This window comes from Canis lupus, chromosome 16, assembly GCF_003254725.2.
Source record: "Canis lupus dingo isolate Sandy chromosome 16, ASM325472v2, whole genome shotgun sequence".
Lineage (NCBI taxonomy): Eukaryota > Metazoa > Chordata > Mammalia > Carnivora > Canidae > Canis > Canis lupus.
The window spans coordinates 6327572-6352003 of NC_064258.1; the positions used below are offsets into that span (position 1 = coordinate 6327572).

At 43.1% G+C, this 24432-nt stretch overlaps 2 protein-coding genes across 45 annotated transcripts in view; one reads left to right on the forward strand and one right to left on the reverse strand.

The window, feature by feature from the left end:
• KEL (Kell metallo-endopeptidase (Kell blood group)) overlaps nt 1-24432 on the forward strand; it is a 311760-nt gene that overhangs the window by 14052 nt on the left and 273276 nt on the right. For 32 of the 43 annotated variants that reach the window (XR_007402597.1, XR_007402598.1, XM_049094736.1 and 29 more), the window contains one exon: nt 18744-18839. The exons of 5 other annotated variants lie outside the window; for them this stretch is intronic. The gene's annotated coding sequence lies outside the window, so the exon portion shown is untranslated. 6 more of the 43 variants (XM_049094753.1, XM_049094754.1, XM_049094751.1 and 3 more) reach the window with 6 other exon arrangements.
• GSTK1 (glutathione S-transferase kappa 1) lies at nt 1123-5597 on the reverse strand. Of its 2 annotated transcripts, none has more exons than XM_025433812.3 (8): nt 5407-5597; nt 4755-4836; nt 4433-4561; nt 4021-4121; nt 3813-3848; nt 2088-2204; nt 1625-1718; nt 1123-1365 (listed from the first exon to the last, which is right to left on the reverse strand). In XM_025433812.3, exons 1-8 carry the CDS (start codon nt 5476-5478, stop codon nt 1316-1318), a joined length of 681 nt encoding a protein of 226 aa, XP_025289597.1. In that variant the 5' UTR covers nt 5479-5597; the 3' UTR covers nt 1123-1315. The 2 variants fall into 2 exon arrangements, with proteins under 2 accessions (XP_025289597.1, XP_048950740.1); XM_049094783.1 differs by having other exon boundaries at nt 1123-1362; nt 5407-5576.

The window sequence follows — 24432 nt, forward strand, 5'->3', positions numbered from 1 at the left end:
TCCCATATATTTTTAAAAAGATTTTATTTATTTATTCATGAGAGACACAGAGAAAGGTAGAGACATAGGCAGAGGCAGAAGCATGCTTCCTGTGGGGAGCCTGACGTGAGACTCGATTCCAGGACCCCGGGTTCACGACCTGAGCCAAAGGCAGACATTCAACCACTGAGCCACCCAGGTGCCCCCATTTTCCTGTATTTTAAATTCAGATTAGCTACACATCATGAAATCTTCTTTGAAAGAGGGAGTATTTGGTTATGTACTTCTGGCATTAGTTAGCAGATAAGCCTAGTAGGGATGACTGGAAACCCTGGAGTATGCTGGAATGATGGGTGGGGAGAGGAGGAAAACAGCGAGTGATGGAGGGGAAATGGGGGCAAAGAGCTGAGATCGGAAAGAGCTGGGGCAGGGAGGCAGGGGAGGGCCTCAAGGAATCCTCTTTTAACACCTCTGGAGCCACTGAACCATCAAAGGATACACAACTGCTTCCCAACAGATGTCAAAGTATGGTTTCTGTTTCTGGACAAAGAGTATCCTCAAAGAAGTCCAAAGACTACTAAGACACAAGTTTTCTGATTATTGCACAGCGGGCACATACACAGTAGAGCCTTTAGATAAATAATTGCAGGAGTGGGAAAGCTGTAGGTTTGTGTGGAAAGGAACAGGGGTTATACTAGGCTGGAGAGAGAGGCCCTGGGTTTTTTTTTTTTTTTTTTTTTTTCAGGATCTGCTTTGTAATTAAAGGGAGAGAACCATGCAGATGAGCAACTTCCCAGCCCTTGGCAACTCTAGCCTGTCTCCCTGTGTTGCCACCTTGCCCTGGTTCTGCTAGTCAGTATAGTTGGAGGTGGTTCAAATATCTGGGCAGAACCTCAGCCAAGCTCTGGCTACCTTTGATCCCAGCCCCATATCAGTAACCATGGCTGAGGTGCCAAACTGGTTAGTTGCAAAATCCATCTGATTCAGTTTTCCATCCCTGAAGAGGGGTTCTTTCCTGCTCCCTCCATAAAGCTGCCCTGAAGTGGGCAGCGTGGCACATGGTATGGAAGGAGGTATTTGCAAACAACCTAGAGTAGACAGGTGACTGCAGAGATAGCACACAAACACCAGGGAGGACACAGACCCAGAAATATTATGTTTATTCTGAGGAAGAGCAGAATTTGGGGCACCAGGAAGCCCCCTACATGGCATCTCTCGGGGCCACAGAGGATCCTCTATCAGAGAAATCAGGCCCCAAGAGATGTGTCACAACGGTGGAAGAAGGGTAAGCAGCAGATGGTCTGCTTTCATCCCTATAGGCTTCCCCTGGCTATCCTTAAAGTTTGGGATTTATAGCTGGAGGCACCGGGCCCATCCACTTCTCTCCTAGATGGAAAAAATTACATGTCAGAGGCTGACCCCACAAGCCCCCAGGGGTTTTCTAGGAAGAGCTCTGCTTGGTTCCCTTCTTTTCTATGGGGGTGAAACTGGCCTCTCCCCATTCAGCCCCCAGGAACCTCTGTGTATGAGGCTCCATTACTGGAAATGCATAGAACATGTTTTGTTCTGGATCTGTCCTTCGGTCAACTGATAAATGGGGATGGGGCTAGGGTCAAGGGCAGCTCACCATGAACCTGTGGCTTACCCAGCAGGTGTGCCAGCAACTCCATCCGATCAGAGCCAAATAGCATGTGGGTTTGGCCATCCAGATGGGCCACAGTGACTGGCAGCCCAAAGGCCTGGAGAAAGCAGTTAGAATGTAGGGAGTAAGGTGATAGAGCAGTTATTTATTAGTCTGGGACTGAAGGCTAAGAGTCAATACTTGTCTGAGGTCATAGAAGCAGAGCAGCCTAAGAGGGGTCTGCTAAGAGCCTCCACAGCTCTAGAGAGTTTTCTAACTCTCAGATACGTGTCTTTCCTTGTCACCATCTGGCTCCCTTCTTCCTTTCCTTGGACTCTGGGATAGGAAGGGAGAGGATGAGGGTTGTCTGGGACAACTGGGTGGACTCACGTTGGGAGCAACATTTAGAACAGGAGCATGGGGACCCAGTAGATTCTCAGCCTATCTTCAGCAGTGGGGTTGGAGACCCACAGCAAGAGTTGCTTACCCCATATTTGCAGGCTGCCTCAGTGTTCTCCTTGAGCTTGTTTTTCACCTTTGGTGTTACAATCTTTTCCAGAAGTCCCTGGGCTTGTTCTGTAGACATGCCAGCCTTCTCTGCAGCCTGAGGGGGGATACGGAAGGGAACACAGCTTTGTCTGCTTTAGTGGGGGTAGGGATCTCAGGAGAAACTCTAGTCTTTCTTCTCTGCTCCCATTTTCCTAGTAAGGCCTTAACCCACCCACAAAGGTCTATCTTTGCTAAGAAGGGCTGTTTTTTTCCCCCCTTCAAAAATCTTGTGATTGGTGGAAAGAACAAGTGCAAAACTTTAAAGCCAGTGGGCATCTTAGAAACCAGCTTTCCCACCTTTTTATTAACTAGGAAGGGGACTGCTGTCCATGACTTGGTTAGCATCATAGAACTCATTAGTGGCAGAGCCAATGTTAGAATCCAAGTCCCCTGACATTAAGTCTGGGCTCTTGCCTTTCTACTTCTCAGAGTTCCTGAGTATCTTGTGCTCTTTTGAATCAAGGGCTGGGCTATAATTCTCGTATCATTTCCTGAGGACTTTTGAGCAGGGCACAGGGATATAGCTAGCTGCCTGTGGGGCCTCACAAGAATAAAAGTTTCAGTTTGGGGTGTGTTGGTATCATTTGGGACTAGTGGTTCTCAATTTTGGCTGAATACTAGAATCTCCTGAGGGAGCTTTAAAAATCCCACACAGGTCATCCCCTGGAACAATTACAACAGAATTTTTGACAGGCAGTGCCCAGGTGTTCCAGGTGATAAAATATACAGCCAAGGTTGAGAACCAGTGCAACCTGACCTCAAGCTGGAGAGGCAAACATGAAGTCATGCAGAGCATTCTGCTGTGACACGGTCTTTGACTTGGCTTCATGAGAGAGAATTGTGTCCTAGACCAAATGTTCAACAGAGGATCAGTTAGGTAAACAAAAGTAGGCCCACTGAGAATGGTACTTTCAAAGAGTTTACAACTGTATGGAAAATGATTGTTAGTTAATAAGTGCAAAGGCAAGCCTATGCAAATACTTTGCAGGAATAAAAACACTGGAGGAACGTATTGGTCATTCTTTGTGATCTGCTATCTTATGTATTAAATTTGAATATGCCTCAACTATGTTTTGTAAACTGGAGGGAAAATATTGTTTTGAATTTCCTGATTTAACCTCAAGAAAAATTTACTTTTTATACCTTTATCTATGGTTGGCACACATTTCAATGTTTTGAGCTTTTTCATTTGTTTCCACTCTGGCTTCTGTATCATTCTGGCTTGAGTTATCTCTCTCTCTCTCTTTTTTTTTTCTTTTTAAAGCTTGTCTGTAAAGTCTCCTGCTTTCTACTCTGGATATATCGGTGAGGTCTGTGACTGGGGCCACTGCTTCATCCTTCCCCATTCTGGGGGTGCCAACATTTAACATCTCTCTCCCACTGACTTCTTTCATGAAATAAAATCTACCCATGTAGAGTTCTGCACTTCCCTTTCAACCGCAAGATAATCTTTTTTTTTTTTTTTTTTGGACACAAGATAATCTTTGAAAGTCCTCTGAATTCCAACCTTTCAGTAATTTGGCCCCTCAAACACAGCATCCTTTCTTCCCAAATAACTATCACCTCTTCCACCTAATATGAAAACTGTGTCTTCTCTGCTCCTGAACACCAGCTGTTCTCAGCTTCCCTATGAGAGGACCGGGGACAGAGCCAGGACACTCACAGCTAAGATGCTCTGAGGTTCTGTGATGTCTTCATCCTGAGAAGAAGAGAACACTCAGTAGGAAAGGGGTGATGAGGTGTGAGATGGGGGAGGGAGGATGGTAGGGCAGTGAACAACAGGGGAAGGTAGGACCAAGACTCTGGGTCGTAGGGGATGGTCCTCCCATTATCCAGGGTCTCCCAAGTAGTTCCCAGAGCTATGTCCTTACCCGTGACCAGACACGCATCCATAGTTCCCTGGACACTTTCTCTAACATCTCTGGGTGTTCCATGTTCACAGCAGTGAGGAATCTCATGGCTGATAAACTTCCTGTGGGGCAGAGGTACTCAGAGGCAGTGCTTTTCTAGTTTGTCTCCAAAGGAGGACTGGCTCTTTCCTGCTTCTCACTTCCCCCGAACTCAACTGCCCTCAGTCTCCTACCCAAATTTTCTCATAGCCGGTTTGTCCTGCTCTTTGTCCCCTTAGGTCCCCACAAGCTTCTGCTCACTCAGTGCTGACCTGTGTTTTCCCAACCTTTGTTCCATTTCATGGAACTAGTTGCCAGTCCCAACCTCCTGGCACTATGATTTGCAGCTTTGCTGCCTTCCACTTAATAACCCCATCTGTATCTCACTCTTTACCTTTTTCAAGGATCACAGAGAAGAAATCCTTGGGGAACTGCATGGGAACCTGGACATGCTGTCCTAGGAGTCTAATGTCATTTATCAGGTATTGGGCTTTGCGGGGAAGCAGAGCTGGCGGCTGGTTTCCTGTAAGTGGAAATTTGGGCACACTCGTGAAAGACTACTGAAGAGTCCCAGGCTTGAGGTGACCCTTACCCGGTTTTCAGGAGAGTGCAAATTACTAGTTGTCCATGCCAACATAAAGACCCAGTTGGGAGCAGCCACCCTCCCTCCGCCCCCCCCCCCCAAATCCCTGTCCCAACTGCCGCTGCCTTCACACCGCTGTCTTTCATGATCCCTGCAATGAGGCTGGGGCGCAACTGCAGGTTGATGTTCCAGATGTTCTTGTACCGGCACAGGACCTGCAGGAGCAGAGGTAGAGATGGGGAACCAGTGTGTAAGATGGACAGACTGAAAGTGGCTGATGGAGAAGGCAGGCTGTTAATGGCAACTGATTAGCTGGAGGCTCTGAGTGCAGAAGAGTAAGGGTTGTGCGGGCACCCTAAACTATTTGGTTTTAAATGGCAAATGTCTCCACTCCCAGAAATGATCCCATGAACTTTGCTCTGTCCCAAGAAATCGATCCCAGGATCTTTGCTCAGTAGGCGGCTTCATCCTGTTGTGCACTCCACTCCCCAGAAACTAACGTCGCAGGGCTGAGAGGTGGCTGTGCCACGGATGTCTCCTTGGTTGTCCGGAGTTACCCGTGTTCTTCCAGACCACTGTGGGAAGCCACTGCCTTAGGATGAAACGGCTGGACCTGGAGCCAGCGACCGTATCGCATTTAGACACACAAAGTAACCTTCACCCCTAGCTTTGCACCGCGCGTCCTGAGGCCCGTCGGGCAGCGCCAGGAATTTCTCCGCGCCCCGCTCCCGCCCTTCCCTCCGCCCTCGCCCCCACGCGCCGGCCGGGCGGGCCCCCGGAGTCACCTCGAAGCCCAGCCAGGAGTAGGGGGACAGTACGTCGTAGAAGAGCTCCAGGGTCCGCGGCAGGGGCCCCATGCTGCAGCCGTCCCCGCTCTGGCTCCGGCTCCCGCCCCAGGGGGGCAACGATCCCGCCCGCTTCCCGGCCTGCCCGGGAGGACCGCCCCCGAGGACCGCCCCCGCCCCCGCCGCGCAGCCGAGCAGCCGCGCAGCCGCGCCGGGAGGGCCGCCCCCGGCCGAGTGTGGCTAAAGGCCGCGGCGGGCCGGAGGGGGCCGGGGGCCTCGGAGCGTCCCCGGGCCCCGAGCGCCGTCTCCCTCCCGCCTCGCCCGCAGCTGTGCTCCGTGGGCCGGCCTCGCGGGCCTCGGTTGCTTCCTCTTCTCGCTTAAGAGTGGGCCTACGTGGTGGTAACCCCTAGGTCGCACGGCCTAGAGCCTTGTGACAGTGGCTTGTGTAGCTGATCGATGTGAGTTATTAGCGTGACTTGGCGGTTGCAGGAACTTTCTAGGGCCGGAGCAGAGTAAGAAGTGTCCAAGTTACACTCCACACCCCCCCACCCCCCATCAGAGCTTAGTCTGGAACATGTTGGACAATCAGTACCTACTCGGAGAGTGAGTGCAGGAGAGGAGCCCTCCCGGGCCACGATAAGGAAGGATCCTGGGGAATGGTGTGTTCCATTTTTCTGTTTGTAGCTAGGTCCTATCGCCTTACATCGGGATTATATATACCGCAAGGAAATGATTTTTTAAAGTTCCATTGAATTTTATTAAAATTATGTTACTAATTTTATGAATTGGAAAACACATCGTAAAGATTCCACTCCTCATTTGTATTCATTAGAAAAACAACCCTAAGCCAACAGAATAGAAAGACAGTATCAACATTTACATAGAAGTATGAAATGAAAGGAGGCTGCTGTTTTCACCCACTTGCAAATTGAACTAATTGCTTTGCAATAACTGAAACTGAAAAATTACGCATTTCTCTAGTAATATTAATTTAAAAGTATCCAAGAGCAATTTAGCCCCCATAATAATATTTTAAAAGTAAGTCATCACTTATTTTTAAAAACCTTAATATTTAGGAATAATTGTAAACTTACAGAAGAGTTGTAAAGATAGTAAAGCAAGTTTCTACATACCTCTCATCCAGCTTTCCCAGTTGTGGACACCTTATATAACCATGGTATAATGATCAACACTAAGAAATTAACATCGGTGCATTACTATTAACTGGATGATGGGCTTTGTTCAGATTTCACCAGTTTTTCCACTATTGTCCTTTTTTCGGTTCCAGGATTCATTCCAGAGTACCGCTTAGCATTTAGTTCTCTTGTCTCTTTAGTCTCCTCCTATCTGTGTAAATTTCTTGACTTTTTATTTTGTTTCTTGACCTTGACACTTTTGAGAAGTATTGGTCAGATATTTTGTAGAATGTCCCTCAACTTGGGTTTGATGTTTTTTCTTGTCTACGCTGGGATTTGGATTTTTTGAAAGTACACCTTTCTGCTTGAATTGTATCGGGGGTTCCTGATCCTAGCATGACTTGTTACTCATGATGTTAACTTTGACCATTTGGGCAAAGTGGAAAAAACTGTCAAGTTCTCTCTAAAAATCGTTTCCCCCTTTTCATCCTCTGTTCTTTGGAACGAGTCATTAAGTGCAGCCCAGTCTGGAGGTGGGGATACTGGTTGAGTAGATTTAAACACATCTCTTGGAGGGAAAGACATCAAAGAATTTGTGGATATATGTGGAAACCACTATGGTAACCTAGATGCATTCTGAGGGAGATACTTTGAAGCTATAAAATTTCCTGTTTCTTCTTAAACTTTCGCCTACCAATTTTATCACTCATTGGTAGAATTTGCCTGCAGCAATGATTACTGTGGTGTTCTAATGATGTTTTTCTATTTCTCTTGTTTCTTCTACATTTATTAATTGAAATTTTGAAAGGAGAATTGTTCCATTTATGTATTTATGTTTGTATTTATTCATTTAATCATTTGTTTATACTGTATGGGCTGATGGATTTTAAGAATCATAGCGTGGTAAAATGTTGATCTGAGTCTCTACATCCTGCCTTCTTACACTATTATTATTATTTAGATTAGGCCTGTGGGTAATACTAAGTGAGAACAACAAAAAATATGTACATTTCTTTATATATGCTGAGAGGAATGTCTAGCTACTGACTAGAGTTGTTGGCACAAGAAATAATGACATAAGCCAATTATTTATAGTAGCAAAAATAACTAGTAAAGGAACTAAATATGATGTGGTTATCAAACTTTGGAAGGCGTGGAGACAGGGTGGGATATCTAAGCCAAATCCTCATCTTTCATGGTCAGTGATATGTCTATATTTGAAACCTCCCTGGAGCTTTGGTCATGTAATTTGGCGTTAAATATTGGGAACTACAAATATTTTAAGTAAATTGCCTTTCCAAATAAGTAAAATATGGATTGCTGGATAAATGGCTTTGGGACAACTGGGAGGTTTAAACAAAATGTAACTGGACCCATATGTAACACCTTACACAAGGAATGTGTCTAGCCCGATCAAATATTTTATGTTGAAGAAAGAAACCACTAAAATACCCAAGGAACTTACGGGAAAATATATATATTTTTTTTAATCTGGGAGTAGAAGGAGTACCTGGGTAGCTCAGTCGATTATGGGTCTGATTTCAGCTCAGGTCATTATCTCAGAGTCTTGGGATCAAGCAGCATTGGGCTCCCTGCTCAGCAGAGAGTCTGCTTGTCTCTCTCCTTCTGCCCCTCCCCCTGCTTCTGCTCCCTCTGTCACTCTCCCAAATAAATAGATAAAATCTTAAAAAATAAAATCTGGGAATAGAGGCCACTTTGTTAGCTGTGATACTAAATGCAGAAACCTTAAAATAAGGTTTATACATTCAAATACATAAAATTTAAAAATTTTGGCAAACTCCAGTAAGTCAGAAAATAACTGGGAAAAATATTTGAGTTCATTTTACAGTCAGAAAGCTAATTAACCTAGTGTAGAAAGAGCTACAAAATCAATAAAGTAAAAGAAGCCCAGTGGAGAAATGGGCCAACGATATGAACAGAACATACACAGAAATGGACATATGAAACATAAAAAATTATGCTTGTATATACTTATAAAAACCGTGAGTCAGGATTACACTATGATATCTTTTTATATATCAAATTGGCAGAGATCAAAAAGTTTGATGACTCAGGACGTTTGGCAGGAATTTGTAGAAAATCATTGTCTTATGTAACTGGTGGGAGTATAAATTGGTACAGCCTCTAACAAGAAGAGCAGGTTAGCAATATCTTTCTGTTTTACAAATATACCCTTTGACCTAGCAATTCCATTTTTAGGAATTTATATTATAAACATGTTTGCCTAATGCAATATGATGTGCTATAGGGTTATTTATTACATTGTTTATAATAGCAAAAGATTGGAAACTACCTAAATGTTCATTGATGTGAAGCTAATTCAATTCACCAATATTTATAATATTTTTCAACTTTATTTTTTAAAAAGATTTTATTTATTTATTCATGAGAGACACAGAGAGAGAGAGAGAGAGAGAGAGACATAGGCAGAGACATAGGCAGAGGGAGAAGCAGGTTCCACGCAGGGAGCCCAATGTGGGACTCGATCCCGGGACTCCAGGACCACGCCCTGGGCCAAAGGCAGGCACTAGACTGCTGAGCCATCTAGGGATCCCCTATTTTTCAACTTTAGAAGCTCTTTAAATATTAATATTCCATGATACCGTATATATTAATAAGTGAAAGGCAAGATATAAAACAGTACATGTTATTTGCTGTCTTTTTTTAAGGGTTGCAGTACTTTCCAAGTGTGTGGTTTTTAACGGTTGCAATACTTTCCAAGTATGTGGTATACAGATACACATATGTGCATACTGATATCAGCTGGATGGAGAGACAAAAAAAACTGGTGAAACTTGTTGCTCTTGGGGAGGGAAGCCAGTGGACTGGGAGAGGGCAAGGTAGATAGTTTTTGTTGGATGTAACATTTAACACTTTGATTTTTGACCCATTTGAGTATCTTATCTACCCAGGAAGAAAGGCAGGCAGGAAGGAAGAAAAAGTAAGAAAGGTAGGAAAATGCCTTTGGGAACTTGTACTAGCAGAACAGGGAAGGGGATTCCAAGGAGACTGGTTTATCTGATTTATTACCATTTGTGTATTTTACTTTGCTTTAAGGAAAATGTCAGTTGTGAAATGGCACGTAGCAACACATGTGACACAGTTTTAAGGTACAATATTTGCCAAGATGCAACTGAGATGAACATCTGGGTTCTTAAGGCCTGACATTTTCCTAAGGATTTACCAAGGGCTGTGTGAAACCCTGTGTGCTAGCTTTTCCCCTGAATAAATCATGCCTAAGTGCAAGAGAGTGAGGTTGATATTATTATGCTTCTAATCTTGGAAACACTATGCTTTATTAGAAGAGATCAACCTTGGCAAACTGGCATACTTGATATATAAATAATAACTTATTTAGCTGAACATCTCACAGTTCATCAGGACATACCAGTGTGACAACATTGCACACTGAGAACAGCAAGTATGTGCTGTCATTATACCCTTATAAGACACGTAAACATATGGATCAAAACTAAAGAAAATGAAAATAATTCTAGTAGGGATTATACAGTTTTTCTTTATTTCTTAGACACTCTTTAAGGCTTTGACAATTTCTTTTTTCTTTCTTTATGGAAGAGCTTTGTTGAAGTGTAACTGACATACAATAAACTGCAAATATTTAAAGTATACTATAAATAAATAAAAAATAAATAAATAAATAAATAAATAAATAAATAAATAAATAAATAAAGTTTTGACATAGGTATGCACCTGTGCAACCATCACCATGATCAAGACAGTGAACGTAGCTGCAAGTTTCCCTGAGACAGTTGGTGAACTCTGCCCTCTGTTCCCAAAACAACCACTGAAAGAAAGGCCTTTTGTCACTAGACATGAGTCTGCAGTAATCTTTCTGTCACTAGATATTAGTTTGCATATTTCTTTATACATTGAAAACCCTTTCTAAAATAGATTTTATTTATTTATTAGAAAGAGTGAGTGTGGGGATCCCTGGGTGGCTCAGCGGTTTACAGCCTTCCTTTGGCCCAGGGCATGATCTTGGAGTCCCAGGATCAAGTCCCACATCGGGCTCCCTGCATGGAACCTGCTTCTCCCTCTGCCTGTGTCTCTGCCTCTCTCTCTATGTCTCTCATAAATAAATCTTAAAAAAAAAATTAAGAAAAAAGAAAGAGTGAGCGAGTGCACAAGCAGGGGGAGCAGCAGAGGGAGAAGGAGAAGCAGACTCCCTACTGAGCAAGGACCCAGATGGGCTCAATCCCAGGACCTGGAGATCCTGACCTGACCTGAGGCAAAGGCAGACGCCCAAGCAACTGAGCCGCCCTGGCACATATATATTAAAAAATGTGTATTCCAAAATCCATTTTAGAAGCTGGAGCCATTGTTTCCTGGTGTCATAGGAACACAGTCTCCTGGAGACTAGAGAGAGAATTGATTTATTTACGGAGCAGGGATTGATGTTATGGCTGCCTCCTGTGGAAGGGGAGGAGCAAGGCTGAGGGAGGCACTGGGCTTCATGCTTGATTCTCAGTCAACCCCACAAGGACTTGTGAAGCTTGGGTGAGCTGACTGGGCCTTTACAGCCCCTCACATGTCAGTCACAGGATCTGGGCTGTCCTGGGAAGGTGGCCTGACTGGGCTGAAGCGTCTCTTCAGCTGAGGGCTGTCTGCTGGCAGCACTCCATGAGCTGGAGGTCATGTCTGAAGGGGATCTGTGCAAAGCACCACAGTGCCCCTGATATAATAATAATTCTGATGGTTCTCGCATCCTAAGGAGTTCTTTGAAAATAGTACTCAAGAAACAAATTTCGCATTTTGGAGAGAAAGGGATATTGCATTTTTTAGAGACTTTATTGAGATTTTCAAAGGGCACTGGGAGCAATCCTTAATTTCAGGTCTAAAAACATGATCTGTTTACTCATTACTTTACACTTTTCATTCCACGAGTGTAGGAGTTGTCAGCCTCAGCACTGTTAACATATTGGAGTGGATAATTCTTGTGTGGGGGGATGTCCTGTGCCTTATAGGATGTTTAGCAGCTCCCTGGTCTCTACCCACGAGGTACCAGGAGTACCCCCAATCCTAGTTGTGATAATAAAATATTATGCTAAGTGAATGAAAACAGATGCAAAGAACTCCATAATGTACATTTCCATTTGTATGACATTTTCAGAGAAAACAGCAGATCAGTGGTTTCTTCTGCAGCTGGGAGTGGGAGTGGGAAGTGATTGAAAATTGGCATGAGAGGACTTCCTGAGGTGATGTCTGCAGGATCAGAATCACCCCAGGCTAAGAATCATTGCACTAGTGTTTCTTGGGGGCCTCTTGTGCCCCACATACTATTGTGAGTGCCTGGGGATGGGTATGAACAGCATTTATCTTTTGATGTGAGAATCAAAAGACATAAAGTTGGTTCAGTTAAAATTGTGTGTGTGTGTGTGTGTGTGTGTGTGTGTGTGTGTGTGAAGTGGGGGGCGTTGGGGCAACAAGAAAGAACCAAACAAATTCCTAGAAAAAAGTGACCCTAAATGAAGACTTGAAAGGCAGGGAGAGGTTAGGTAGGTGTTAGACTGGAGAGGGAAGGTAGGTAGATTTACACCCAGAGCCAGTAACACATAGAAAAGAAAGCTGTCCAGAGTCTCAAGGAACTGAGAGAAGTTCTTTTGGGCAAAGAAGGCAGTGGCCTGAGGAGGTGGTGGTAGAAGCCAGGTCATGTGACAAGTTTCAAAGTCTCTACTTGAGGGACTTCAAGCTAAGTATGATTTTTATTTAAACTTTTAAAAAAGATTCATTTATTTATTTGTTTGAGAGAGAGTGAGCAAGACTCAATCCCAGGACCCCAGGATCACAACCCGGGCCAAAGGCAGAGGCTCAACCACTGAGTCACTCGGGTGTCTCCTTGCCCCCGATTCTTAAAACCTATTTTATAGAAGAGCAGTAATCTTCTTGCTTAACTACTCAGATGTCGTGCCTTCTGTGCTGTAGGAAATCATGTAACTACTGTCAGTAATTTACTCATGTGATGCATCACATAACCACAAAAAGTCATTTATACTATTTAGCAAATACATGTAGAGCACACATTGCTTGCTACATGTCAGATACCATTATAAGTGCTTTATTAAAATTAACTCATTTCGGGGCACCTGGGTGTTGGCTCAGTCTGTTAAGTGTCTAACTCTTGGTTTCGGCTCAGGCTCAGGTGGTGATCTCAGGGCTGTAAGATAAAGACCCACCTCCTGCTTCACTATCAGCCCGCCCAGAGTTCGCTTGAGATTCTCCCTCCTTCTCCCTATGCCCCTCCCGCTCATGTTCTCGTTCTCTCTTTCTAAAATAAATGAATAGATTGAAAAAATGAACTCATTTTATCATTGTAACAACCCTACAAAGGTAGGTGCTATTTTTTAACAGCTTTGTTGAGGTATAATTTACATAGATGAGATTTGCCTATTGTAAGTATACCATTCCAATGATTTATATTTATAGATTTGTGCAATCATCACCAAAATCCTTCTTGGAATATTTCCGTTACCTCAAAAAGTCCCTTGGACCAGTTTGCAGCTGATGCCACAACCACTCCTAGTCCCAGGAAACCACTGATCTGCTGTCTGCTGTCTTTCTCCATAGATTTGCCTTTTCTGGACATTTCATGTAAATGGAATCATATATAGTTTTTTTTTGCATCTGGCTTCATTCAGTTTATATGTTTTTGAGGTCCATCCATGTTGTAGCAGGTATCAGTAGTTTGGTTTTTTTTACTTTTTATTGCTGGGTAGCATTTCACACATGTACAGTACCACATTTTGTTTATCTTTTCACCAGTTGATGGGCATTTGGGGTATTGCCAATTGTTGGCCATTATGAACAGTGCTGCTATGAATATTTGCAGACAAGTCTTGGTATGGACATATGTTTTCATTTCTCTTGGGTAGATAGCTGCGATGGAATTTCTGGGCCTAATGGTACATTTAACTTTTTAAGAAACTGAACCTGTACTCCCCAGTGTCTGTTCAACTATTTTCATGCTGATTCCCATTCTGTTGATGGGGAAACCAAGCTATGGAGTGATTCACCCCTGTTAGGGGTGGGGGTGATAATTGAACTTGTGTGGTCTGAAGTCATCTTTGTGACCTTGACACTAGACTTTGGTGGCCACTTCCTGCATTGGAGATTGTTCTCAATTTCAAAAAATGGAACTTGTCTGTTTTCCTTTACCTGATTTTGGTTTCAAACTGCTGGAGAACATGTTGTTCAGCTCTGTCCATGGGAACTGTGCCTGAAGGAATGTGTGTGATGTCCTTTTTCTTCTTTACTTTCAAGGTCATTCCTTAAGCAGATTTCAGGCTGCTCAAGTATTTTTATTTTTGTGTTTCTTCTGTGAGAAAAATGAACAAACCTAGCAAATGTTTTGCATTTGGGATTTGTAAACTCTCCAGTGACCAAGTCCCCTTTTCTGGACCAAGAACCACCGTCTTATGGCAAAATGACATTCTAGCTACTGAATCAGTGTGTGCCTGCTGGATTTCCTTTTAATGCAGCTGTCACCCTGCAGTGCACTTGCCAATAATAGTTTGTGGGCTGATACTCAAAAGTATCAGTCAGTCGCTCAAAAGACCCTCTGGCTCTTACAGGTAATTACCAACTAATGATTTTTTTTAAAGATTTATTTATTTATTTATTTATTTATTTATTTATTTATTTATTTATTTATTTATTTTTTAAGATTTCATTTATTTATTCATGAGAGACACAGAGAGAGAGGCAGAGACACAGGCAGAGGGAGAAGCAGGCTACATGAAAGGAGCCTGACGTGGGACTCGATCCCGGGACTCCAGGATCAGGCCCTGGGCTTAAGGTGGAGTTAAACTGTTGAGCCATCTGGGCTGCCCTATTTATTTATTTTAGAGAGAGAAAGAGAGCAGGAGCAGGAGGGATGGGCAGAGAGAGGGGGGGAGCATGAGAGAAGCAACCTCCCAGCTAAGCACTGACCCTGACATCATTGATCTGAGCTGAAAGCAGGAGTTTCACAATTAACAGACTGAGCCATCCAGGCGCCCCTATCTCCTCCTGATTTTAAGAGCCAGCCTCATCATCATCCGCTTCTGCTTCCAAGTTCTTATGTGATCAGTTCCCTTAGCATCCTTCCTTTGCTGAAGATTACAAAAAGGAAACAGCTTGCTCTACAACTAATTCTAAATAAATCAATGAGCAGATACGTTTTCAGGTGGGGGATTGTTCTTAAAGAGATAGGAACTACATAGTCATAGCCGAGATAATGGAGAGGTTTTGCCGGGGTTTTTGAGTTCTAGTAATATATTCTTAGGGCCTGGGTGTTTTCCAACTGTAATTACTCTGGGAATGTAACTTATCAAAAATCACGCACAATAATAAAAGGCACAACTGTGATCAGGTGTCAAAAATTTTTTTAAGGATTTATTTATTTATTTATTTATTTTTAGAGGGGGGAGTTGGGGGTGGTTGCAGAGGGAGAGAGAGAGAATCTTGAGCAGACTCCCCACTGAGCTCGGACCTAAACCAAAATCAAGAGTTGGATGCTTAATTGACTGAGCCACCCAGGTGCCCCTCAGGTCCCAAATCTTAAACTCTAAATTATCCTGCCTCCCAACACTCCTATCCTCCAGAATCCCTTTGTGAACTTGCCAGCTAACCTCTCTTCTGGGTTCTTGTGCTACCCCATGCTTTCTCTTACCGTGGCCCTTATCGCAGTAGATTGATACCTCCAATCTTCACTGTATTGTAAGCTTGTGTAAGGAGAGAGGGCTGTGTGTGTGTTTTAACCTCAGGTACAGAGAGAGTTGAATTAAACATTCCCTTCAATACATAGCTCACTATTATCATACATAGAAGTTTCCACCCTAGCTTTTTGTTTTGTTACTTTTTTCTGATTTTATTTATTTATTTAAGGTGGTGGTGGGGGGGGACAGCCCAAGCTGGAGGGAGAGAGAATCTGGAGCAGATTCCACACTGAGCCCAGAGCCGGATGCAAGGGCTCCATCCCACGACTCTGAGATCACAATCTGAGCCAAAACCAAGAGTCAGCTACTTAACCGACTGAGCCACCCAGGCACCTCTCACCATAGATTTTTAAGTTTTATTTTTCTCTTCTAGTTCCCCTGCTCATATTATGGATAGTAATAGCAACAGTGACACTTAGGGAGCACTGACAGGCATTGTTTAAGCACTTATATTAACTCAGCTAATCCTCACAACCACATAGAGTACTTGCTATTATTATCTCTTGTTTTTCCAACGAAGAAAGTGAGAGGTTAAGGGACTTGCCCAAGGCAACAGAGCCAGTGAGCAGCAGAGTCAGGATTTGAACCCAAGTGGTCTGGCTCTAGCAGCCATATTCTTAACTTACTACATTGTGTGCTCTCTCGGATACATGTGCTGTTGTGGTGGATGACGTCTGTGGACATGAATATCACCTCCTCAGACCTGCTGTTTCACATGCGAGATGTTTTTCATATACACAAGTGGTGCTGGGCTGTGGATCTTGTCATGTTTCTTTTGTTGTTGTTCTGCTTATATTTTCTCTTGAAAATATCCACAGGGCTGTTTTGACTTCTAATGTGCTATATCTGACTGCTGCATGCTCTTCTGCCCTGGGCATCCACCACACCTCAGTGACCCATTCTCCTTGTTTGGTATGCCTTCGACTTGCTACCTCTGCAAACAGTGCTCCAAGGAACATCTTATCTGTGTCTCCTTAATAACCTGTGCTAGAGTTTCTCTTGGTGATGTACGCAGGAGTGAGTGGATCTATCTCAAAGCGTATGTGAATATTTTATTTCACCAATATTGACAAATGGTTCTCCAGAATGGTGATACAATTTATCACTCCTGCCAGCAGCACCAGGGTTTTCCTTCACATTCTTGCCAACGCTTGGTAATTTTTGGCTATTCTGATGAATGTGAAATAGTATCTTATCATTTTCCGTTAAAAAAATTTTTTTTTGAGAGAGACAAAGTGTATATGAGTGTGTGTGTGCCAGGATAGGGGGTATGTAGGGACAGATGGAGAGGGAGAGAGGGAATCTTCAAACATATTCCATGGAGCCCGACTTAGGGCTCAACCCTGAGATCATGACCTGAGTTGAAATCAAGAGTCAGAAGCTTAATGGACTGAGCCACCCAGGCGCCACTCTTACTTAATTTGCATATTTCTGGTTATAAGTGGGAATGTGCACCTCTTCCCTCTGTTGGCCACTCGAGCTTCCTCTGTTTGTATTTATATGTGTACATGTGTGTACGTCAGTTTTCCTTGTACACTCTTCTTAGTGGTCTCCTGTGGCTTCTGGATGTTGTAAATGCCTTCTCCCTGACTGTCATCCCTACCTTTCACTGAATGGAAATCTAATTAGGTTTTGAGCTTCTGGGATCTTATTTAATAAGCCATTCTCTATCATATAGTGACAAAATTCTGTATTTTCTTAACTTTATCATCTTACCATTCACATTTGGATCTTTTATCCATTTGGATTTTCCTTTGTATAAAGTAAGAGGAAAAGATCCAACTTTATTTTTCTTCAAACAGTGAGCCTCATTCCTAGTACTTATTAACTTTATTTTTTAAAAGATTTTATTTTTTTAACTGGTCTCTACACCCAACATGGGGCTTGAACCCACAACCCGGAGATCAAGAGTGCATGCCTCACACTGACCTGAGCCAGCTGGTGCCCCCACCATTAATTTTTAATAAATTATCTTTTGCCCATTCACATATGGTTCACTTTTTATCATATCTTAAGTTTCCATGTATAAATGAGTGTATTTTATGCTCATTTGCCCATTATATTAGTTTAACAATAACTTAGCAGTATGCTTTAGTATCTGGCAGAGATTAATTATTCAAGGACCTTTATTCTTCTATGTAAGTTTTAACTAAGTTGCTGAGTTCATAAAAAAATTAATATTTGATTTCTGGAAAGATCTAGATTTGTTGATAGGCCAATTCTTTCCTTCTGTATAGTTATTTACCCTTATATCGTTATTATCTGGTACAGTAGCTCACATATTCAGTAGCTCAGTAAATATTTATAGAACTGAACTATTGTTTGACTGATTTATGTCCCCTTTCAGAGTGACTGGGCAGGAAACAATGTGACGATAATGGATGTCACATTTGAAGCCGTACTGTCTTCCTTTGAGTGAGAGGAGATAGCTGAGGAGAGCAAAGATCAGAGTTGACCCCTTATGTAACAAGGACAACTGTGGCTTTTGTTTTGATTCCTATAATGACTAAGTAAGATTAGGCATTTTTTAAAAAAAGATTTTATTTATTCATGATAGAGAGAGAGAGAGAGAGAGAGGCAGAGACACAGGCAGAGGGAGAAACAGGCTCCATGCCAGGAGGCTGACGCGGGACTCGATCCCGGGACTCCAGGATCGTGCCCTGGGCCAAAGGCAGGCGCTAAACTGCTGAGCCACCCAGGGATCCCCAAGATTAGGCATTTTTTATTGAAAATAGCTTCTGCATTGAGCTTTAGAAGTGGCAGCAAGGGTCATAAGCATCAATAGCTGGGTTCCTAATGGACGTTTTAAAGGAAAATATGAAACTTAAGCCAGGAGATGAGAGAGGGGGAAGTCTTGTTAGTTAATTCATCTGATCTTGTTAGGGACTCCTTGACTGTCCCGTTGCAAATACCTCTGTTAGAACAAATCGCGCTACAAGAATGAGGAGGATGCCATCTAGTGGCAGTAACTCCATGCGGCACCATTTGATCTTCTTTCCTGGGTAATAACAGGAAATACGTGAGCGCCTACAGGATGTTAGGAGCTATTGTAAGAGTTGTGCACATTACAGCAAAACCCATGAGACAGAAGTGTTTATTACCACTATTGTAAAGGTGAGGAAATTGAGCCTCAGAGGAGTTAAGCAACTTGCCCAAGGTCACAGAGCTAGTACTATGTTGAAATCTAGACCATGTGGCTATAGCATTGGTATGTTCAGCCTTTCTGTTATTTTGACCTGAGGAAATTGAGTGATGTCCTGGAGTCGGCTACCAGATAGAGAGCACAGACGGGGTGTGCATCTCTTCCCAACTTCCATTTAATGACGTCGTGATGGTAATGCAAGTTCCATCACAGGGGGAGTATTTATACAATGAAAATCAGAATATTCTACTCATCAGGCCTACTTGCTTGCTTGCTTTCTTCCTCTCTCTCTCTCCTTTCTCTCTCCTCCACACTCATTCCCAGAGAACTGGTTTGCCAGCATACACTGGTTAAGGAGGACTGAGAATTCAGACATGACCCTAGGCTTTCTTCAGGAAAGTTGGACAAGAGATTTGGAAAGTAAGTAAAACCTGTTTTTTTGGGGGGTGGGGGGGAATGGATAAAGAGATCTTAGGACTTTTCTTCTTGATTTTATTGGTTTTAAAACAAACAGATATTTTATGACTAATGTAGAACTCTTTAAAATGAAGACTTACTGAAGAGTAGTGTAGGGTTGCTCAATAGCTCTATGAGGAAAGAAGACAAAACTATTGTACAGTGTGTGTTGCAAATCACACATTAAACATGGCCCAAGGGATCCCTGGGTGGCGCAGCGGTTTGGCGTCTGCCTTTGGCCCAGGGCGCGATCCTGGAGACCCGGGATCAAATCCCACGTTGGGCTCCCGGTGCATGGAGCCTGCTTCTCCCTCTGCCTGTGTCTCTGCCTCTCTCTCTCTCACTGTGTGCCTATCATTAAAAAAAAAAAAAATACTTAAAAAAAATAAACAAACATGGCCCAAGAGGGGTACCTGGCTCACTTGATAAAGCATGCAACACTTTTTTTTTTTTTAAAGATTTTATTTATTTATGCATGAGAGACACAGAGAGAGAGGCAGAGACACAGGCAGAGGGAGAAGCAGGCTCCCTACGGGGAGCCTGATGTGGGCCTCGATCCCAGGACCCTGGGATCACGACCTGAGCTGAAGGCAGATGCTCAACCACTGAGCCACCCAGGTGCCTGAGCATGCAATTCTTAATTTTTGGGTCCTGAGTTTGAGCTACACTTGGGCACAGAGATTACTTTTTAAAAAATGGCCAAAGAAATGAGTTAGGAAAAACAAGCAGAACCACTTCTCAAGGAACTTAAGCTAAATACAGTGGGACGTACTTAAGGATTGTTGAAAGGGCAAAATAGAATTAGAAATTTCAGAGAACACACACCTATGCTAATTTGAAGGGGATCAAATCACAGACTGAGAATGGACATGACATTTAGGGGAAATTTAGAACGCACAAAATTTTGTAGGCTAAAGCTCATAGAAATATTTGAATCATATAACACTACTCAGAAGCCTTCAATAGACAATCATGGCAGAAAATTGATAGTTGTTGAGGCTGAGGTACATAAGGGATCACTGTTCTATTTCTCTGCTTTTCTGAATGTATAGTTTTCCATAATTAAAAGAAAACATCCATATCCAAACCATCAGACTTTTCAAATGATTATATTCAGTACAGTGACTATTATAAAGCATCAAAATCTGTCAGGAGAGGTAAGTCTGAGACACAGTATGGAGGGCTTTGCATGCCCATCTGAAGGTCTATAGATAATGGAAGGTAGTGGAGGATTTTAAGGAGTAGTATGCACGTGTACACCAGCGTTTGTGTTTGTGTTTTGTGTGAGAAATTCTAGTCTGTGAATGTCTGCTCCTAAAGGAATGATACTGGAGCGAATATCACAGCTGTCATTGAAAGGCAATACTTGAAATCTAGGGGCGCCTGGGTGGCTCAGATGGCTAAGTGTCTGTCTTCGGCTCAGGTCATGATCTCAGGGTCCTGAGATCCAGCCCTGCGTCAGGCTCCCTGCTTAGGGGGGGAGTCTGCTTCTTCCTCTCACTCTGCCTTTCCTCTCTGCTCATACTCTCTTTCTGTGTCTCAAATGGATAAATAAAATCCTTAAAAAAAAAAAAAAACAGAAAAGGAAGATAGTACTTGAAGTCTGAATATAACTTCAGTTATTTGAGTGGTGCTCAGGTGACAAACTGCTCCAGTTTGCCCAAGACAGGGTTTTCTGAGATGTAGGATTTTGGGTTTTAAAACCTCAGTGGTTGGTCACCTTAGTGGTAGCAACAAATAGAGTGTGGAAATTGTGAGTGAGTTCTTTGTTTAATTAAAGTACTTGATGGTAAGGAAACAGGATAAAGACCAGGCAGCTGAACAGATACAGAAGCCAGGGGTGGAGAGTTTTTAAACAGGTGGTAGTCTGTGTTGCCCCGGGCCATAGAGGACCCAAGAGAGTGGAGACTCAGGCTGTAGAGTTGGATGTTGTGGATGACCTCTTCAGATGAGGACTTGCCAGATATATTCTTCAGTTACTCAGCCTTTGAAAACCAAATTCAAAGCTTACATCACATACAATTAACCAGTGCCAAAAATGTAATTGCATTAATACTTTCAGATGTTAGAATACAGATTTAGAAATTAGAGTAACTCATGAAAAGGTAAACTGCAAAGGCAAAGGCATTTTATCATTTAATAATTTGACTAGTTCATAAAAAGATTAAAGCAATCCCCTGAAGTATTTAATTTTTATATTATATATTTTCCTATATTAAAATAAATTTCACATGAGGCTGAATAATCAAAATACAAATATAAAACATAAACAAATAGAAAACTTATATACTCCAGAGCAAGTAATTTTAACCTAATAGCTAATCTTATTTAACTGATTAATTGAGTCTATTTGGCATTGGCTATGCTGCAGTGTGAATGAAGTCCTTGGCTAAGGATTTTAGGGACTAGAAAGATCCAATATGATTGGGGTGTCTTTATTTGTCAGAAGGCTGCATCCAACAGCACAGAGATCCCAGGCTGTATAGTCTCTCGGGTTTGCAGTTTGGACTTTGGGTTTATTCACCAAAGTTGGGTAGGAGCATTGCCCTGCTCAGACACACCTCAGCCAGAGACCCGAAAAGTTATATGGCCTTTCCTTTCTTGTACCTCAGTCACTCTATGGCCAGAGCTTACCTTTGACATAATCTACTCCTGTTGATATCTCCAACACTCCATAAGTACGGAGAAAATGCATGCTTCCCCCAATTCTCCTCCCTGATGCCACTGCCTGTCAGGACCTGCTCAGGTGGGGTGGGGAATCCAGGATCCATGCACTATGAGGGCAGGCAGTTGGGGGTAGCCCAAGGGAAGCGGGGGGGGGGGTGGGTGGAAATAGGAGTGAAGTCATGTTTCCTCCTATTTCCAACCCCAGCAAAAGACACAAAATCCAGCTCCTCTTCCCTGCCTCCGTAGAGTCCTCCAGGTAGATTTGCAATTGTTCCTTGGGGAGCAGGTGGTGGCTGGGAGGAGGTGGAGAGTGGTTGCAGGGCTCTGTATTTTTTTTTAATTCATGAGAGATAGAGGGGGTGGAGGGCAGAGACACAGGCAGAGGAAGAAGCAGGCTCCATGCAAGGAGCCTGACGTGGGACTCGATCCCAGGTCTCCAGGATCACACCCCGGGCTGAAAGTGGTGCTAAACCGCTGAGCCACCTGGGCTGCCCATGGGCCCTGTATTAAACACAACCACAACCTCCAAGGGGGCTAGACTGAGTCTTTCAAGGCATTTTTCTGGGCCTTTGAGTCCAAAGGCAAACAATTTTTTCTCTGTGCATTCATGAATAGAATGTGAATGTCAGGTCCTATTCCATTGAGAAGTAAGATGAACAAGAAACCAGACTAGGATCCTATGAGGTCTCCAGTCTTCAAAGAATCAAATTGCCACCCCCTCCCTGCTAAGCATTCTGTCGCTGTTGTTCCCAGCTGCACTCAGGGCCACCAGCCATAATTTATTATTCAGCATCTGGTTTGAATAAAACACAGATTTATCTATTAGTCTCTGAGGGCTCTAGGCAGGGGATGCAAACAGCAGCTTTCCTTAAGGAGGACTGGACGTGTTGGGACTCTTTTCTCTTTTGCATCCTCTGGTCGTGGTGATTTCTATAGATTCTCAGTGGAATATTCTCTCAGTCCTGATCTTTCCTAACTGGTCCAGGGAAACTGAGAGGGAAGAGTTCTGTCCTGAGTTCCCCTTTTTCTATCCCAGAAAGAAATAAAGCAGAACAAGTTTTAATTTTTTTTTTAAGTTTTAATTTTTTAAAAAAAGATTTATTTGAGAGAGAGAGAGAGAGAGTGCAGGGAGAGGGAGAGAGAGGCCCTAGCCAACTCCAAGCTGAGCATGGAGCCTGACATGGGGTCCGATCTTAAGACCCCAAGATCATGAACTGAACTGAAACCAAGAGTCGGAGGCTTAAGGAACTATGCCACTCTGGAGCCCCAACAATTTCATTTTATTTTAAAATTTATTACATGTATATTATATATTATATGTATTATATATATTTATATATATAGGTTCCATGCCCAGCACAGGCCCCAACATAGGGCTTGAACTCATGACCCTGAGATCAAGACCTGAACTGAAATCAAGAATTGGCCACTTAACCGACTGATCCACTCAGGTTCTCCCATTTAATTTTCTTTTTGGAAAAATTTTAACTAACTGAACATTTGTGGTTTGAGGTATGTTCCTGACCCCATGGTACATGGACCTCCACTATTGTATTTCCCACTGTGTAATTAAATGAATTGTTCTTTTCCCTTCTGAGCCCTTGGAGATCGACAGTTTAGCTGTATTAACCTTTGAATGCTCAGCATCTCCTTCAGTGAGCAGCCCTCTCAATACACTTTCATTGAATGAATAAACACGCTCACCTTCTTACGGTGGCTTGTAGTTAGTTACACATGTATGTATTATTTCCTTTGAACCTCAGAACAGCCCTGTGAAGTGGATATTATGAGCATCACTGTTTTCCAGATGGGGAAACTGAGGCCAAACCAGAGTTGGTGACTTTCCAAAGATCACCTAAGAGTGAGGACTTGAATCTAGATTTTTGACACGAAAGTCTAGGTTCTTCCCTATGTGCCACACTAACTCTAGACATTTCCCATCATCGGCTAAAAAAACAACCAAAAGGACACAAAGATATCAACATTGCCTTGCTGGGTCAGCACCACCCAGGGACCCTCAGCCTGTGTCCAGTCTCACAGTGGGAGTCTGTAGGAGAGTGATCATTTCAGAGCTAGAGACATAGCCCTCCAAATGCTCCTGAGGACCCTGTAGGAATCTGTTTAATGATTTTTACTCCTTGTTACTGACTGAGTAGCTTCACGGTGGTATCTTTGGGGCCCTGTGTCTGTCCTTAACAGCATGGTTGTGGTAGGAGAGAGAGATTAGAGCACTCATTTTTTGTTTCTCACACACACACAAAAAAATCAAATAAAAGGGTTATGGTGTAGAGATCACCAAGGGGTGGACCAAAGCTGGAGGAATTAAAAGTGGCAGAGATATTTGGAAAGTTGTCATGTTCAAATCATGGCAAAATTATCATGCCAAGTGTCTCTGGTTTAGGTAGCTGGGGTTTGGTGGTGGTTTTTGGTGCCCCCTTGGTCTGGAGAAAGTACCAAGGATGGGATTGTCGACTGTGGCTTGGAGGTCAAATCTGACTCACCACTGCCTGTTTTTGTAGAGCCCACATGCTAAGGTGGCTTTTCACATGTTTAAATGGTTGAAAAAAAATCAAAAGATATTTCATGATGTGTGAAAATGATATGAAATTGACATTTCCATGTCTGTAAATAAAATTTTATTAGAGCTCAGCCACGCCTGTTCATGTACATGTTGTTTTCTGGTGGCTCCTGTGCTTACAACAGAAGAGTTGAGGACTTGTGACAGGGACTGCATGTGGCCCAAGAGCTTAAAATATTTATTGTGTATGGCTCTTGACAGAAAGTTTGCTGGCCCCTGACCTAGTGCCCTACCTTGTTCAAAATCACCAGGGGGTTCAGCCCTGGAATACTAGATGTCTTTCTGATGTTGCCAGAAGGATCTGTGAGAGCC

Excerpts from the sequence above, each read along its gene's own strand:
- GSTK1 (XM_025433812.3), bottom strand. The coding sequence starts at position 5,478 with ATGGGGCCCCTGCCGCGGACCCTGGAGCTCTTCTACGACGTACTGTCC. Across the intron at positions 2,205-3,812 it reads AACCTCAGAGCATCTTAGCT|GCTGCAGAGAAGGCTGGCAT; the intron begins GTGAGTGTCCTG and ends ATCCCCCCTCAG. Across the intron at positions 1,719-2,087 it reads AGGCAGCCTGCAAATATGGG|GCCTTTGGGCTGCCAGTCAC; the intron begins GTAAGCAACTCT and ends TGCTTTCTCCAG.